General features: G+C 41.8%; 1 protein-coding gene across 2 annotated transcripts; it reads right to left on the bottom strand.

The window, feature by feature from the left end:
* Window positions 1-9,581: 9,581 nt before the first annotated feature.
* On the bottom strand, window positions 9,582-11,552 carry LOC122049662. Of its 2 annotated transcripts, none has more exons than XM_042611020.1 (2): window positions 10,880-11,552; window positions 9,582-10,414 (listed from the first exon to the last, which is right to left on the bottom strand). In XM_042611020.1, the coding sequence occupies exons 1-2, from the start codon at window positions 11,542-11,544 to the stop codon at window positions 9,742-9,744; spliced, it is 1,338 nt and encodes a 445-aa protein (XP_042466954.1). In that variant the 5' UTR covers window positions 11,545-11,552; the 3' UTR covers window positions 9,582-9,741. The 2 variants fall into 2 exon arrangements, with proteins under 2 accessions (XP_042466954.1, XP_042466955.1); XM_042611021.1 differs by having other exon boundaries at window positions 9,582-10,411.
* Between the last annotated feature and the right edge of the window lie 3,345 nt (window positions 11,553-14,897).

The following is a 14,897-nucleotide window of genomic DNA, read 5'->3' as shown; positions in this document are numbered from 1 at the left end:
TCTACTCCTCGATCATATCATATTCTAGGCCTAGCGGCTCCACTATTTATATGCCTTATGGGCATATAATTACTGATTGGCTTGAGACCCTTCAGGTTGATGTCTCTAAGGGTAGAATAGTCAAAATGGTCAGGCAGGATTGCCAACTTGGGAAACGGGCATTTTCCAAGTCTGGCATCATAGGGCAAAATGGGGATGTTCGGTGGAAGGATGGGCGAGCACTGGGTGAGTTACCACGGGGACCTCCACGACAGGCTGCTCCTGTTGCTGCTCCTCCTGCTGCTGACGATGGAGAGGCCGATCCTGATCTGCGCTGGCAGATCGCCGAGCTGGAGAGCCGCTTTGATCAGCACGATGAGATGATATCTGCTGAGCTGGATGGCCTGCGTATTCGGATAGACCAGCGCTACGATGACCTGCGCGGGCATATTGACCAGCGTTTCGATCATCAGGTGGTGACACAGCAGTTGCTACTCGGATGGATGGCACGCTACCCGCCTCCGCAGTCCTACCCAGGCTATCCTTCCTCCAGCATGCCGCCTCAGGATTTCACCCCTCCTGCCGATGATGGTGATGTTCCTCAGTGTGAGGATGTTGATTGATACAGTTTGTTTGTTGACTGTCTGTATTTTGGATGTTATTTGTTAGTCTTTATGACTGACCTGGATGTTTGCACTTCTGATGCTAGTCATGTATTTATGGTACTCAGTTTTATATTTGCTTGCTCTTTATTATATTTCATTTTCTATCCGTTATTAATATGCTGTTCACTTGCATGTCTTGTTTGTCCTTTATTTCCTTATTACTGTCTTATATTACACTTAGAGGGAATTCTCAGTGCTTTAAGAACCAGACAGTACGGGTTAAGGGGGAGTTCTTTAAGTTATCTTACCTTATTCGCACCTTTTCGGTGTTTGACAAAGGGGGAGAAGATAACTAAGTTTAGATGAATGCAAATTTGATTTTAGAAATTTGATTTTAGAAGATCCTCACATAGTGTTGTATCCGTCTTAGGGGGAGGATCTTGATTCCCCTAAAATTATGAAAATTTGAACAATTCTGATCTAAACTTAAATCGTGTTGTCAAACAACAAAAAGGGAGAGATTGTTGATACAGTCTGACCTGGCTGTTGTTTTGATGTTGACACTGATTTAAGTTTGTATCAGATATTGATTAAACTAAGAATGACTACTGATCGAGGTTGATCAGTTGGGAGGGAAAGTCCTGGTGAGTAAAGCCAGGCAAGGGAAATCCAGATGGGTCAAGACATCTGGTGAAGAGTCCAAGCAGGGAGCTTGGCACGGGAAAAAGTCCAAGTATGGTGACTTGGCACGGAATGGTCAGAGAGGGCTCGGTAGCTCGTTCTCTGGACCGGACGAAGTCGGAGAGGGCTCGGTAGCTCGTTCTCCGGACTAGGTCAGAGAGGGCTCGGTAGCTCGTTCTCTGGACCGGACGAAGTCGGAGAGGGCTCGGTAGCTCGTTCTCCGGACTAGGTCAGAGAGGGCTCGGTAGCTCGTTCTCTAGACCGGATGAAGTCGGAGAGGGCTCGGTAGCTCGTTCTCCGGATTAAGTCAGAGAGAGACTTAAGTGGACATTCAATGGCACATTGGATCGGTCGGTAGACCGATCCAGTGACACATGAATCAGTGGATCGGTCGGCAGACCGATCCAGTGAAACTGAGTTCCATGGATCGGTCTGATGACCGATCAGATGACACTCAGTAGCACACTGAGTGTAATCTGATCGGTCAGGGAGACCGATCAGGAGAAGAGCCTGCAGAAGAAAGAAAGAGGTGGATCGGTCTGTTGACCGATCCACACTCAATCTGATCGGTCTGCAGACCGATCAGAGAACACTCAGTAGCACACTGAGTGCAATCTGATCGGTCAGGGAGACCGATCAGGAGAAGAGACTGCAGAAGAAAGAAAGAGGTGGATCGGTCTGTAGACCGATCCACACTCAATCTGATCGGTCACTACGACCGATCAGAATGGCCTCAGACCGATCAGACCTTTGCCTGATCGGTCCAAGGCACTGTGATCGGTCTGGTGACCGATCCACACACTCTGATTTGTTCGCTGTATCAGCGATTCCTTCACTACTTTTAATATATCTCATTCATTTATGTGATGTAATCCTCTGTGCTGTTAGCTTTTGAGTTTGCAGGTTAACAGGTATCATTCCAAGCCTAATTTCAAGGGGCTCTTTGATTCGGATTGGGATGCCAGGCAGTGGGAAAGTCCTAACTGGGATGTTAGGCAGTTGGAAAGTCCTGGTGAGTGAAGCCAGGCAGTGAGAAAGTCCTAACTGGGATGTTAGGCAGTGTGGAAATCCTGGTGAGTGAAGCCAAGTGAAAAGTCCTGGTGAGTGAAGCCGGGCAAGGGAAAAATCCAGATAGATCAAGGATGATCGGACATCTGGTGTTGAGGAAAGTCCAAGTAGGTCAAAGGGATTGACCGGACAATTGGCGAGGAATTCTAGCAGGTCAAGGGAGTGACCAGATGCTAGGGATGAAGTACCAATAGGTCAAGGTTGACCGGATATTGGTTTGGAAGGTTTGGGACTTGGTTTGGGCATAAACCAAGCTCTGGATCGGTCTGCAGACCGATCCAGTGATACGTTTGTGTATCTGATCGGTCTGGTGACCTATCAGATAACAAACAGAAGGCTGTGGGCTTACTGATCGGTCTGGGGACCGATCAGCATGGAGCCTGATCGGTCCCCGGGACCGATCAGGGAAGCTGGGATCGGTCCGGGGACCGATCAGATTCCACACAGAGAGTTGGGAAACTCTCCTGATCGGTCCCCGAGACCGATCAGGCTGAAGCCTGATCGGTCCAGGTTCTAGCCGTTGCGTAGCAACGGCTAGTTTCTGCTGTGTCTTCTTCGCAGGTATAAAGGGGTCGAGGGCTGCTGCTGCGATTAATCTTCTTCTTCTTCCTTCCTGTTGCGAAGTGCTTGAGCTTTGTTGAGCTCCTCCTTGTCGAAGCTTCGCGTGAGCTTCATTCCACGACTGGATCAGCTGTTGCTGAGTTGCTTGTTGCATCTGTCCGTGAAGTTGCTACTTCATCCGGGACCCCAGTCGACGAGAAGGCAAGCTACTGTGTTTACATTCCTGTTGTATTTTGTTCTTGCTATTCTCTTGTGCTCTTAGCTTGCTGTTGCAAGTGATTGTGGCGAGGTTTCTCCACTCACAAGGAGTTTGATTTAGCCGGTTTTCCGGGGACTCATCCACCGACGGATTGATAGGCTTCGTCCACCTTACGGACACGCCGAGGAGTAGGAGTTTCATCTCCGAACCTCGTTACATCCTTGCGTAGAGGTTTGTTTTCTTCTCTTTCGTTTCTTTGTATTTTCCGCTGCGCTAACACGTTTTGTAGAAAAAAACGACGAATTGGGGTCGGCTATTCACACCCCCCCTCTCTAGCCGCGACCATCGGTCCCAACACTCTGCACAGCGCTACTGCCGCATAAAACAGCGCCACCAGCCGGTCTCACCGTGCCCTAGCATTGTCGCCGGAATCCAGAAGCTTGCGTTGGTCTTCGATTTGGAGCAGCAACCCAAGCATTGGTGTTCCCTTCCGTGCCCTAATTTCATTGTTGGATCTACTGCAGCCATGTTGTGCTCTAGTTTCTCTCTGCCGGTGCCACTCTCTTCTTTACAGCAGGTTCGTGATCTTAGAGGTAAGGGAGTTGCCCTAATTAGTGAATTAGGTACTTGATCCTTGTGTTGTGACCGCTTGATCCTCTTTTTGTTTCGAGTAGTGAAGTGTCCAGCAAGTATAGTGTGCTGTGGTTTGTTGATTTCTGGCAGCAACCCCCTCCAGCAGCCCTTGCTCCAGCAGCGACGACTGTGAATTGAGGTAAGATGAGTAGATTTTGTTCTTGAATCCGGTTATTGTTGGTTTTGGATATTCTGTTCTTGATCTGAACAGTGTAGTTTATTTCTAGCTATGAGTTGGATTCTGGGTTAAGTTTATGTGATTGTTGATTAGGGTTTTGCCCTAATTTAGGGTTAGAGATTTTTATTTAGCTATTTATAGGAGTGTAGCTAAATAAAATATTTATTTATTGGTGACTGAGGGTTTTGACGCGAGACGAGCATCTCGACGTCCGAGTTGGACTGAATTGATCTTTTCGATTTGGAGGCGGATACTTTGACTTATGTCTTTTGATATGCATAATAATGTGTATTTCTTCCATTTATTTTGGTTGGTCACTACATGATCTATTACATGTTTGTTTGTTTACTTATTATGCACTGCATGTTATTATTTACCTGATCATACATGCTTTAGGTAGTGACCCAACCGTATGATACATTATGTTCAGGACCTAGGGTTTATTTGATACCCTATCTGTTTGTGTACCTTCCATTTGATTCATTGTCTTGTGGTACACATTTTATATTTATGTATGGAGCTTGCTATGTTATTCGTGATATTGTCATGTTTAGTGTCATGCATCATCTTGCATGATTGCATGCTGTGCGATTGTCTGCTCCATTATTGTTGAGCACATCGCCAGTTACATGTATCTGTACACACCACCACTCGTGTGTTAGTGGTATATCAAACAGGTGTGTAGCAGTTCTGCTGTTTGACTCCGTTGGTCTGGTGACTCAGCGTGGTAGCCGACAGACAGTTCCGCTTTGTTTGGCTCCGTTGGTTTAGTGTAGCAGCGTTGTAGCCGGCAGGCAGTTGGACTTTGTTCGGCTCTGTTGGTCCGCTCATAGGTAGTGTGACTCAGCGTGGTAGCCGGCAGAGAGTCCTCCCCATCATCGTGTACCGGGAGATGAGAGCATTGCGCTCCCCCGTTTATTATTTCGGGGTAAGAGTATGTGTGTACTCCGACAGCATCCCGTCCACTCGGTCACTCATCAGAGGCAGTGATGTCAGAGTGCACGGTTGTCACAGCTCTACCCACTCGGACTCACCATTGTGTGTGAGATTGCTGACTGGCGTCAGGGGTGACCATGTCATTGGCATCATATGCATGATGCATTATTATTTGTGTTTGCTGCATTTACTTGCTGCATTTATATGGATGCATATGATTGACATGCATACAAGATTATGACACCCTCGGTTTGACGACCCTGTTACCTTTATACCTTGGTCCTGGTTAGTACAGTTTTCTCCCATTTTTGTTTCAGTTGCATTTATTCTTCTCGTATTCAGGAGACTGTACGCATGATTAGTGTTATCTGTTATTTACTTTATTATGCATATCAGTTGTACCTGCTGAGTGTTGGATTCACCCCGCCTCCATTGTTGTTATTTTTCAGGTTGATGCTGTCAGGAGAGAGTTCCAGTTGCTAGTCCTCTGCTGATCACGAGTTGTTATTTTAGTTTTCTCTATCAGACTATGTCTTGGTCTTGTAATGTTTTATTTATGGATCTTGTATGGATTCTTATCGTTGATGGATTTTGGTATGATTTAGATATGTTTTACTCCATGTCTGCCTGGACGGCCGAAGATGTGAGTTTGTCGGATTTGTGTTTTATGAGTGTAGTGGAGTAGGAAAAATCGGATTTGAGCTTTACGAGTATAGTTGAGTAGGGTTGTTTTCGAGTCATCGTATTACTATTCTATTTATTTACTATTAAACTGCATGGTTGTGTCAGCCAGAGGCTGAAATTGATATTAACTGCGTGGTGATTGTTTTATTATTGTTATTATTCCAGCCGCATGTGGCTGAGATATATGGTGATTGTAGAAAGTTTCAGATTATCCGCCGTACAGGGGAAATGCTGCCGAAATTTCTTCGGACAGGGACTCCTCCGGGGCGTGACACTTATAGAAATTAAAAAAAAAATCTAACTGTTCAAGCAAAATTCGTTAAGATAAATTTTTTTTCCTTTAAAATTAATATCTAATTAGTTTCTAACAGAATTTTTGACAAACATTGGAAGCATTTGTTAATTATAATTAAATGCTTAATAGATAGTCAATTAAACATTTATTTTCGTAATTGACTTTTCGACTGTGGCGAGGTACTATGCTTTCTTGGTTATTGGAATAACAAACACTTTCTAGACAAAGTCTCTTAAATAAAGTAAATATTTAATTTTCTCTCTAAAAATCCCTTAGTTAAACTTTCAAAAACTTAATTTATACATGATTTTAAAACCCAATATAAGTGTCTTCCAATTGAATTAACTAAGAATGTCTTAGGAATATATTTCTTTGATAATTTTCTAATTTGGCTCTTGTGATATCTAAGGTACCAATTTAAACCATTATATATTTTAATATGTGAGCATGCAGGATTTTTCAAATATTTTTTTTTCTATTTTCTAATTTTATTTTATCAAAATCTTCTAATCGACAAGAAACAACTAATATTGATTTTAACTTCTTATTTTCTATTTCTAATTTATAATACGTTTTAGTCAGAAACTTTATAAATTTAAATAGCTTATCAGGCGGTAAGGATCGTACCTGACTTATCTTATCGATTTCATCATCTGAGACTCCCTTGTAGAGTTGCTCTCCTCTGATATTGCTCCCCCTTCATCAATGCTCTCGATGCTTATTGCGGAAGAGCTTGCTTTGTCCTCTTTTTCTTGGTGACATGCCATTAACGTGATTCCAACATAGGCCTCGATTTCTGATTTTAATGAGGTTTCGTCGCATGTCGCTTTTAGATTCTTGTGTCTTTTCTGGATTGGTCTCTTGTCTGTACTAGTAGCCTTATTCTTGTCATTGTTTTTCAATTTTAGGCAGTTGTCTTTTACGTGTCCTTCTTCATTACTGTGGTAGCATTTTACCTTTCTTTTTCATCTCTTACCCTACACTTGATTAGACTTATTGGATTTAAATAATTTTTTAAATCTCCTTACCATTAAAGTCATTTCGTTATTGTCAAGTGATGTCTCAGAATTTAGTTCGTCCACTTTTGCTTTTAAGGCAATATTTTACCTTGATTCCTTTTTTAAACTTGCACATCTTGACTCATAAATTTCAAAAGTTTAAAAAAGTTCTTCTAAAGTGCTTACCTCTAAATCTTTAGAGATGAAGTACGCATCTACTAAGGTTGACCATTCTGGAGTCCTAGGAAATGCGTTGAGCGCGTACCTTAGCGAATCTCGGTTTGTTACCTTTTATTCGAGATTCGTGAGTTCGATGATTAGCTCCTTGATTCTTGAGTGGAGGTGTGCAACGGTTTCACCTTCTTCTACCCCGAAGGTTGTTGATATGGTTTCAGAGCAGGTCCCGTTTCACGAGTTTTGCCTCTGAGACCTCTTCGTGTAGTTCTAGGAATTTCTCCCAGAGCTCCTTGGCTGACTCGTAGGCTCTGATACGGTTGACTTCTTGAGGTGGTAAAACACTAAGTAGATGAAACTCTATTTTGTCGTTTGCCACGAAGTCGGCTTGCTCCTTCTTTGTCCACTGATATTCTTCGTTGTCTTTCGGGGCTACGAAATCATATTTTATAATGATTAATAATTCAAAATATGTTTTTAAAAATAACTCCATCTTTTTCTTCCAGCTCGCGAATTCTCCCTCGAACTTCGATGGATATATGTTTGATCCGGCCATCTTGTGTGCTTCGTTCGACAGTTAGTCATCTTGAAGCGAACCCCACTCTGATACCAATAGTTAGATCGTTGGCGGTCGGTTAGAGGGGGGTGAATAGCCCTGCAAAATTAAAATGAACTTTTCTCGATCTTTATAGCTTAAAAACTATCAACACTTGCATAAACAAAATAAATGACTAAAAAATAAAAGGCACGAAAGGGTTACTTGGTTAGAATCGGGGAAGTTGTTAATCAAAGAAGTTGGAGCTCAGTAAACAATCTCTTTTAAGCGGAGAAGCCTCTTACAGCAGTTGAAACACTCAATTACAGAACAAAATAAAACTAGAATGAATCACAAGTGTTATTTAGAACCTCTGGGATCATAGCTGTATTTATAGCCCTGGTTGGGGCACCTGGAGGGGGATAAAATTATATCCCTGTCGTGACGCAACGTGACACATTGTGAATGACTAAAATTTTCGGTCTGGACACCCGGACCAAGAAAGTCAACATCCTGTTGACTTTCGGTCCCAGTCTTCCGCTCCGGTTCTGCTTGTCCTGGTTCGGGTCTTCCGCTCCAGCTCCGCTCGCTTGGGTGATCTCGGCCATCCGGAATAAGACCCACCCGAACCCAACTTCCGAACTTCGAGCAATCTTCAGCTCCCGCTTCTCGTCCCTTGGAAACATCGCGCGTCTCCTTCTCATCCGCCCGAGTACTCTTCCGCAGCACCTCGTCCCTCCGATGCACCGACCCCGTCGGCTCTCTCCCGTGCTATCCTTCTCGCTAGCTGCGTCTGTCGCTCGACTTCTTGTGTTCATAAATTCTTGCACACTTAGACACAGGAGTTAAAAATAACATGACATAACCTGACTTGGTTGATCACATCAAAACTACTACGGGGTACTTAGACGATCTCATCCAATGGGACAAAAGGCAGCAGAGATAAAATACTAAGAAAGAGTAAACCTAATTGATGAATTGAATCAGGTTGTGCAACAATCAATGGTACTTTTAGAAGAGTATAATAACAATAAGAAAGTGGATCAATTCATCCAAGCACATCAACTCCTCGTAATGGACACACAAGGCATGACAGATATTCAACTTCAAAATCATCTCGCGATATATAAGCAGTTGAAGAAAAAAATTAAATATGTAGTTAATTTCTATGATTTATTATTCGCTCCTTGTTTATTTTATTAATTGTAGTTTGTAATTTCTATGATTTATCGTGATGTGTTTTATTATTTTAATATTGTTTGTACCTATGTATTTTAATTTTAAATTTATAAAATATTTATATTGGTATAAAGTAGTATTTTTCTTAAATTTGTATGTCTTATATTACATTTTTCTTAAAATTAAATGTAAGTTGATAAAATGATCGTAGGACCCATAAATATTTGGTTGGTGAGATATATGTTGTGGAGTTGGGATATTTAAGAGTGGATATTTGATTAGTGTGACCTATAAATATTTAATTGGTGAGATATTTAATGATTATATTTAGGATATTTAAATAGTATGATATTTGAAGAGTGATGTGAAGTGGAATCACAAATACTTGAAAGAAATATCCCTAATTACTGTGAATGCTCTAAAAAGTCCTGCCCTATGAGTCAAGGTATACACTGGATACTTCTTGCTATATACATTCATTTTTCATTATTCTTCAATATTATTTGTCTTCTCCATTTAGGGCATAGCTGAAAATTGACTTAAGAATCGAAGTGAAAATCTAAGATAATCTGATCTACGTTTTAACTCCTTTCCTTGCTCTTTTACTCTTCATAGGCTCTTCCAGCGATGGGACAGCTCTCAATCTTCTTTGGAAGTCTAGCTTATCCCCTTTTTCCTCTTGATTTCCGGTTCAAATCTCATTGACAATCTGTCTCTCACGACTTTCAAACAAGAACATCATCTCAATTAAATTAAGTAAATTGACCATTAGTCCGGTGCTGATTTAACTGTTGGAGGGACGTCGATGTCTGTTAAAGCAGGTTGATTCGTAGAACCTCGAGTCTTAATGGGGTGCTAAAGAGGACGCCATCACGCAAAAACTCTTTCAAGATTTAACAAACATCGATGTACAAATCAAATCAAAGAATTAAAATGTGGACAAAAATGAATCACACTCAAGGAGCCGAGGATTGTTCCTTCTTTAGAGCCTTGCGTCGGTTTGCAGGACAAGTGTTCGATGAAATGTCGGAGGGGATTAAAGGCCGGAGTCTTGTTGGTCCTTGCACAACTCTTTCCGCAGCTTCTGCGAGAAGAGGCGGCACGCGTCCATGCTCAGATCGACCGCGGCGGAGAGCGCGATGAAGAGGGCGACGTCAGCCATGCACGAGACGTGCTGCACGCCGACTTGCACCGTCGGCTTGCTCGGCTTTCGTTCGCCCTCGACGGTGGAACCCATCACGAAGCCGGCGGCAGCGCCAGCCATGTCGGCGGTGACGTCGATGCGGAACTGGCCGCCCTTGCGGGCGCCGATCGAGGACTCAGCGATGGGCACGTCGGCGCCCGCGGCGTCCGGCACCAGCTGGAAGCGGTATCCGAGAGCGCCGCCGTCGGCGGGCCCGCGCTCGCGCCAGGCTTCGAGGCGGCCCCACGGTTTCCAGTTGGTGGCCGCCGAGTCGGCGGTGCCGGAGGTCCCGACGGCGCAGAGGATGAGCCAGGCCCCGGGGTTGGAGCGCGAGACGCGGTCGGAGCCCGGGGAGGGCACGAAGGGCGTCACCATCGACGCTGCAGCTACCGGCGATCCGGAGAGGTCGTGGATCGTCACCGTCCACCCCTTGCGCTGCTCCCGCCGCCGCTGATGCTCCCTCTCGCCGCCGGCGAACCAGCTTCGGATGCTGTCGCTGCGCGAGACAGTCGACGCCAGAGATCTGCTGCGCACGTAATTAAACTCATTATTTTTAATTTTCAAAATTCTAAAAACGGCTCAAACAAAAAATAATTTTAACTAAAATTCATATAAAAAAAAATGTTAAAATCGATATAATTTGAAAAACAAAACAGAGAGGACTGTCCTTTAAAGTTGTTTAACATAGAACAACGCCCTTTTAATTTTAAAAATAATAATAATAAATAATAAATAATAAATAATAAATAAAAAAGTAAGATATGATGGATTTCATAGTCCAATTAGACAGGTATCCAATTGGACCTTTTCCAACCGCGCAAGCAAAGCGAAATCAAGTACAAATTTTGGACGCATCATAATCATTTTTCTCAACATTCCTTAATTTCGAATCTTTCTTTTTGCACTTTATTTTTTTTAAAAGAATAATCTTTTTATTTTTCTAAATTTTTTAATTGGAACAGAAAAAAGTAATAATTAATTAACTACGTACAGAGACAGGGATCTGGTGCTCCGCCGACGCTCGACCGAGAAGCGGCAGCTGAAGACCGGCTGCAGATTGCGGCCGCTGTGGCCTCCGCCGCCGGTTCCCTGAACCTGGTACACTACCGGGCTGCACTCTGGTTCGCCGCCGAACTGGAACACGAACCGCGGGTCCGGCTCGGACCGCACCACGAGATGGAGGCGCGCGGCAGTTCTCCCCGTCCCCACGCTGACCCAGCCGCTCTGCACCACCGTCGGCCGCGCCGGCGCCGCCTCCAGGTCGACCGCCACGCGGACGCGCCCCAGCAGCCGGCCCGACGCGAGCCCGCACGCGCGGCCGCCAGCCCGGCCCACGTAGACCGCGACGATGAGGCTGGCGCCGGAACGCCGGCCCGCGAGCCGCTGCACGGTTTCCGGGTCGAGGCTGATGACGACCGGCTCCGCGACGGCGGGCATCGCCGGGGCCTCGATGAGACTGGTGGAGGAGGTGGGGTCGGCGGAGACAGGGAGGGGAACGGTACTCCTGACCGCGGCGGAGGGGCCGTGCTCGAGGTGGAGCGTGCAGAAACAGGGGGTGGCGGAGGGGTGCACGCCTGGACCCGCCGGTTTGGCCACGGCCGGAAGCTTGAGAACCAGCGACTCGACGATGAGCCGAACAAACCGGCAAGGCTCCATCGATCTCGTCGCTCGACTCGTCGCTCACTCGTTGCTCATATAAAACGAAGAGAAAATTAAAAAAATATATATATATATAATTAAATTAAATACATACCTATTCATTATTTATTTATTTATTTATTTTTAAAATAAAAATAAATAATGGGGAGAGGGGTGGAAAGGGGCCCACTCGAGTACAGCTGGATATTGGCTGTATCCAACCTCTTTCCATGTGAGCGTTTGCCACATCACGACACACACTCATTTAAGTCCGTCACCATCGGATCGAATATGTCGTATCGGCTTGCACGGGGACTGTTTGCGGCGGAGCAGGCAAACCGGTATATCTTATAAATATTTAAGATTTTTATTTAAGGTAATTAAAATGTTCTAATAATTAAAAAATAATAATTGAAATTTAATATTTTTGAGATTGACCGGCTCTGTCTCTTTCTTCTCGCTGTTCACGTGCATGATTTTTACGTTGAGATATCACATCCCAGTAATTAATATACTTTTAGGTAAAATTTGTATGCAGGTCTCATTAACAAATAAAATTTTACATGTATTTCTCATTAGAATTTTTTTTTTTTTTTTACTCCCTAATCTAATATACTTACCTAATTATCCTTAATATTTTAAGTATAAAAAATCTAAAAATGAGTATAAATCCTCTTAAATTCAATACATTAAACTAGAATCTAGTATATTTTCTATCAAATTGAGTATGATTTTTTTTCCACCTCAATTAGATTGAAAATATACTAGATTTTCTTTAAATGGTGCTCAATTTGATAGAAAATATACTAGAGTTTCTTTAAATGATACTCAATTGGATAAAAAATATACTAGATTTTTTTTCAAATGGTACAATTTAGGAGGAATTATATTAAATAGAAAAAAAATCGTACTCAATTAAATAGAAAATGTACTCAATTCTAGTTTAAAATGTTGAATTTAATAACAATTATACTCATTTTTAGACTATTTATACCTAAAAAATATGAAGGGCAATTTTAATAGAAAATATACTCGAATATACTAGATTTTCTTTAAACGATACCCAATTAGATAGAAAATATACTATATTTTCTTTAAATGATACTAGAAAATATACTAGATTTTCTTTTTACATGGTGCTGAATTTAAGAGAATTATATTAAAATAGGAAAAAAAAATATACTTAATTTAATAGAAAATATACTCGATTCTAATGTGAAGTGTTGAATTTAAAATGAATTATACTCATTTTTGAATCTTTTGTACCTAAAAATCTGAGAGACAATTAGGTCACAATATTTGCATGAAGGAGTAGAAACAAATAAAATTTTGCATGAGGGAGTGGAAACAAAGTTTTTTATGAGTGGAGATTGCATGCAAAATTTAAGTTATCATTGGGGATTTTTCTCTGCTTTACCGATACTTTTATCATCCCCCAATAAAATCTCTCTCTCTCTCTATATATATATATATAATTTTTTTTCTAGATAGGAGCCGTAACTAAAAAATACTGGGATGACCGCTGCGTGCATAGGAGCATAGCTACATGGGGGCCGAAAGGCGACCGTCCCCCTGAAATTTTGGGAAAAATAAGACAGTAATTTTTAAAAAAAAAGCATTCAATTATAAATTCTAAAAAATTTAAGAATTTTTCACAAGATATTCAATTAAAACAAACAAGAACCCAAACCTTTTTTTTTATCTCTTTCTTGCCAATTTTTTTTTTCCTCTTAATATTTTTTTCTCTCCCATTGCCTGTACTCCTCTCCCCTCCTGTGTTTTCTTCCTCCTTCTAATCCCCTCTCATTTTTTCTCTCCCGTGGTCTTCTTCCTCTCATAATCCTTTTATTATTCTTTCTCTAACCTTAATTTTACCCTCAAAATCCTTCGCCGCACATTGATGTTGTTGCCATCCACGTTGCTATCACCAGAACCGCTGTCATTTGCTGCCAGTGTTGTCGTCGTCGCTTTGTCGACACTTCACAACAAACGCGTTTTGATTGAGGTAAAATTTTCTTGTTTTATCTCTTTCGATTACGAATTTAAGTGTTGGAAAAACATATAGTGTTAAATTTTCATATATTTATAATTTTATTTGCTAGTTAAGTATGCCAAATATTTATAGATATTGAGATTTTCTATGTATTTAATGTTTGATTTGTTATATGAAGGTGATCAATTTCATTGACGATCGTTTAAAATTTGATCAATTAAATCATATCATTTATTGCGTCTCATCGTATAATTCACTACAAGAATATATGCAATTAACAACAGAATTTAATTTTCGTCACTAATTAGCGATCGAAATAAATTATGGTCAGTAATTTAGCGACAAAAATTAAATTTCATTATCGATTTCATCTCTATACCTATTTAACCTATTTAATTAGCTACGAAAACTTAATTCCCTCGCTATTTTAGCAACAAAATAAGTTTTCGTCGCTATTTTAGCAACTCGATTAAGTTTCCATCACTAATTAACTCTCTAATTAAGGTTTTTATTCTCGATTTTTTTCCCAGCACCCTAAAATCTCTCTCTCTTATCGACATTCTCTCCGATCTCTGGCATGCTCTTCTCCTCTCCTCTTTGATCTCTGACACTAGTATGCGTCTCGTCGGTATGTATGATCTTCTCCCGTTCCCTCTCCTCTCTTAGTGACTACATGGCGATGGCCTTACAGTGAGGTCTCGCTTTGACCATAGCCTCGCAGCGAGGTGGTGAAGTTGGGCGTGACCTCAATAGTGTGTCGTGGTCAGCTTGAATTCGTCCCCCCTCCTCCTGCGAATGCAAATTCTAGCTACGCCACTGCGCGTGCATTTCTCAATTTACTCTAGCGGCTGGTGGAAAACTTCCGTGGGACCGGATCAGTCATCCTATAGATAGTCAATGAAGCAGTTCGATCCCCAGCTATGACGTATTTATATAATTTTTTTCTCCAAATGACTGAATGAGCAAGCATGATAAGAATTATATCTGCCGTATACTCAATACTTTCCGACCCTGGCGATTGATAATAAACTTCCGTGGGACCATACCTATATTACTCCATATATAATCAATAAAATTAATTGAGATTATAAAATTATTTCTATTTTTTATATAGACATTATTTATTTTGTAATATTTATCTCTAATACTTATATTCAACATTTGCAATGATCATAACTACCATATGCTATAGATTTTTTAGCATATGATTTTTTGTTTGAATGGAGGCACGTGCTTGCACATGTGTTTTGACCGGTTTAGTTTCAATAATTAATTTTAAATTAAAAATCCCTCTTCACTTCATTTCATTTCATTTCATTTCGAACGTTAATCCTAAGTGAAGTTCAAGGGGTCTTCTAAAGCTTTCTCTCCTCTAAGT

The sequence above is a fragment of the Zingiber officinale genome, chromosome 2B (genome assembly GCF_018446385.1).
Source record: "Zingiber officinale cultivar Zhangliang chromosome 2B, Zo_v1.1, whole genome shotgun sequence".
Taxonomy (NCBI): Eukaryota; Viridiplantae; Streptophyta; class Magnoliopsida; order Zingiberales; family Zingiberaceae; genus Zingiber; species Zingiber officinale.
Note: the sequence above shows the minus strand (reverse complement) of the source record. Positions and strands in the feature narration are given on the sequence as shown.